The following is a 3,538-nucleotide window of genomic DNA, read 5'->3' on the forward strand; positions in this document are numbered from 1 at the left end:
CCCCCTCATAGTTCTCCTTTAACAGCCCCGGCCCGTTATTTCTTCGTGTCCGGGTCCCGCTGGGGAGATTTCCCTTTGTTTCCGGAACACAACAGGAAGTGAAAAGAAAGCTCTCCACAGTGAGGGAAATCACTTCCGAGACCGTTGTCACCAAAGAGTGTCCCCGTGACAAGATTTCTCCACACTTGCTGTTCTGGTGGAACCTCAAAATATTGGACTTCCCTCCACTTTGGGTCTTCGTGACGCCAGGACAAAAGACTGAACCTCCACAGCGAGGACGCAGACCGCAATAAACCGCTGACAGGGGTTCTAAAACGTCCACACGTGCAGGGAAACGCCATAAGGCCCCGTTCACACTTGGCGATTTATCGCGGGGTAATTCCCGCGATATCGCGGCAATTTACCGCGCGATATCGCTCTCTAATGCTTCTCAATGGGGCAAAGGGTCCTGCTGGTGCGGGTCGTGCGTCGCTACAGCAGGACCCTTTTTAGAGTGGATTTAGCCGCGATTCAAGCTTGCTCAATGCAAGCAATTGCGCGATATCGCGCAAAATGCGAATCGCGCAGTGTGAATGGGGCCTCAAACGCATGAATGTTGTCACTCTTCTACAATCCGGGGCCGAAGCGTGGCATGCGGTGGGACACAGTACATACCGTGGCCAGCCTCTTGTCCATCTCCGGTCCAGCCTTCTCCACCGCCGTCTTCTGTATGAAGCAGCAGGCCAGCTCGCAGTTATCCTGAGCTACCTGAGCAGCGGCCTGTTCCATCATCTCCCGCTGTTGGGGGGAGGCAGCCTGAGGAACAAAAAAAAAAAGTGTCAAGACATCTGCCACCTCTTCCACCCAAAACTAGACCGCTATACCCCGGCCCGGCAGATTGGTGCCAGTCAGCATACCCGCAGGGAAGTGGCAAAGCTGGTCTTCAGGTTGGTAGCAATACTCATCAGCAGAGGCTCTCTGCAGGTGATCATGGCCATCCCGGCAGTCAGATTGCGCATCATGTGATGAGCGGCCACCCGCATGCGGGACTCCTCCGAATCCAGCGCAAAGTCCTTCCGTACGATCTGCTCGCAGGTGGTCATGGCGATCTTGATGGAACGGTCAACCACGGGATGCACCAGCTCCTGCACCGCCCGCTCAATGGCCTGCCGTACGTACTGCTTGAGGTGCGGGTGCGTCTGGAAGAGAGGGATCTGGAGGAGAGGACGGTTACAGGTCACAAAACCCCAAAATCGCAACACAGAGATCATACGCCGGGAAACACACAGAGATCATACGCCGGGAAACACACAGAGATCATACGCCGGGAAACACACAGAGATCATACGCCGGGAAACACACAGAGATCATACGCCGGGAAACACACAGAGATCATACGCCGGGAAACACACAGAGATCATACGCCGGGAAACACACAGAGATCATACGCCGGGAAACACACAGAGATCATACGCCGGGAAACACACAGAGATCATACGCCGGGAAACACACAGAGATCATACGCCGGGAAACACACAGAGATCATACGCCGGGAAACACACAGAGATCATACGCCGGGAAACACACAGAGATCATACGCCGGGAAACACACAGAGATCATACGCCGGGAAACACACAGAGATCATACGCCGGGAAACACACAGAGATCATACGCCGGGAAACACACAGAGATCATACGCCGGGAAACACACAGAGATCATACGCCGGGAAACACACAGAGATCATACGCCGGGAAACACACAGAGATCATACGCCGGGAAACACACAGAGATCATACGCCGGGAAACACACAGAGATCATACGCCGGGAAACACACAGAGATCATACGCCGGGAAACACACAGAGATCATACGCCGGGAAACACACAGAGATCATACGCCGGGAAACACACAGAGATCATACGCCGGGAAACACACAGAGATCATACGCCGGGAAACACACAGAGATCATACGCCGGGAAACACACAGAGATCATACGCCGGGAAACACACAGAGATCATACGCCGGGAAACACACAGAGATCATACGCCGGGAAACACACAGAGATCATACGCCGGGAAACACACAGAGATCATACGCCGGGAAACACACAGAGATCATACGCCGGGAAACACACAGAGATCATACGCCGGGAAACACACAGAGATCATACGCCGGGAAACACACAGAGATCATACGCCGGGAAACACACAGAGATCATACGCCGGGAAACACACAGAGATCATACGCCGGGAAACACACAGAGATCATACGCCGGGAAACACACAGAGATCATACGCCGGGAAACACACAGAGATCATACGCCGGGAAACACACAGAGATCATACGCCGGGAAACACACAGAGATCATACGCCGGGAAACACACAGAGATCATACGCCGGGAAACACACAGAGATCATACGCCGGGAAACACACAGAGATCATACGCCGGGAAACACACAGAGATCATACGCCGGGAAACACACAGAGATCATACGCCGGGAAACACACAGAGATCATACGCCGGGAAACACACAGAGATCATACGCCGGGAAACACACAGAGATCATACGCCGGGAAACACACAGAGATCATACGCCGGGAAACACACAGAGATCATACGCCGGGAAACACACAGAGATCATACGCCGGGAAACACACAGAGATCATACGCCGGGAAACACACAGAGATCATACGCCGGGAAACACACAGAAGATCATACATCAGGTAACACAGATCATACATCAGGTAACACAGATCATACATCAGGTAACACAGATCATACATCAGGTAACACAGATCATACACCGGGTAACACAGAGATCATACACCGGGTAACACAGAGATCATACACCGGGTAACACAGAGATCATACACCGGGTAACAAGACCCGCCACTCACCGTGGGATTGAGCGTTATGTGAGGTGCAATCCCAGCAAGGGAATAGACGTGGATGTCGTGGTAGCTGTACTGCGGCTGCGGCGGAACCGTGGCGGCGCAGGTGACGCTAGGAGGCGGGGCTGTGGCTGTAGCTGAGGAGAAGACAATACGTTTAGATAGAGTTCAGGCCGGACGGGCAGACCGATCCGCGGACGCAGAGCTTACCTGTGAAGACTGCGTCAGACTCCTGCTTCTCCACCGAGGCCCAGAGCTTGCCCGCCGTGCGGATGGCGTACTCGTTGGCACTGATGATATTGGGTAACAGCTCCTGTTCCGGTGGCTTCACGTCTTTCTTCGGGGCGGAAAGCTGCTCATCCAGAGACTTCAGGCGGTCCTTGTCCTTCAGGAGATTCCCCGGCTTCAAGTCGTTGAGGTCAATCACCAGATTTTTACATAGGACCTCGATCTCAAACTTCAGATTAAGCTGAGGGGGATGGGAGAGGAGAGTCAGCGGATTGCAGGAGGAGCAGCGGGGAGAGGAGAGTCAGCGGATTGCAGGAGGAGCAGCGGGGAGAGGGGGATGGGAGAGGAGAGTCAGCGGATTGCAGGAGGAGCAGCGGGGAGAGGGGGATGGGAGAGGAGAGTCAGCGGATTGCAGGAGGAGCAGCGGGGAGAGG

General features: G+C 54.2%; 1 protein-coding gene across 1 annotated transcript in view; it reads right to left on the minus strand.

The window, feature by feature from the left end:
• Positions 1–3,538, minus strand: part of CNOT1 (CCR4-NOT transcription complex subunit 1) — a gene marked incomplete at its 5' end in the record, with an annotated part of 32,294 nt that overhangs the window by 12,403 nt on the left and 16,353 nt on the right. Inside the window, 4 exons of the mRNA XM_018575297.1 lie at positions 655–795; positions 897–1,193; positions 2,883–3,013; positions 3,087–3,345. Of these exons, the coding sequence (XP_018430799.1) occupies positions 655–795; positions 897–1,193; positions 2,883–3,013; positions 3,087–3,345 (828 nt within the window). The remainder of the gene's footprint in view (positions 1–654; positions 796–896; positions 1,194–2,882; positions 3,014–3,086; positions 3,346–3,538) is intronic.

Source organism: Nanorana parkeri, unplaced genomic scaffold, assembly GCF_000935625.1.
Source record: "Nanorana parkeri isolate BGI_ZX_2015 unplaced genomic scaffold, ASM93562v1 scaffold3752, whole genome shotgun sequence".
Lineage (NCBI taxonomy): Eukaryota > Metazoa > Chordata > Amphibia > Anura > Dicroglossidae > Nanorana > Nanorana parkeri.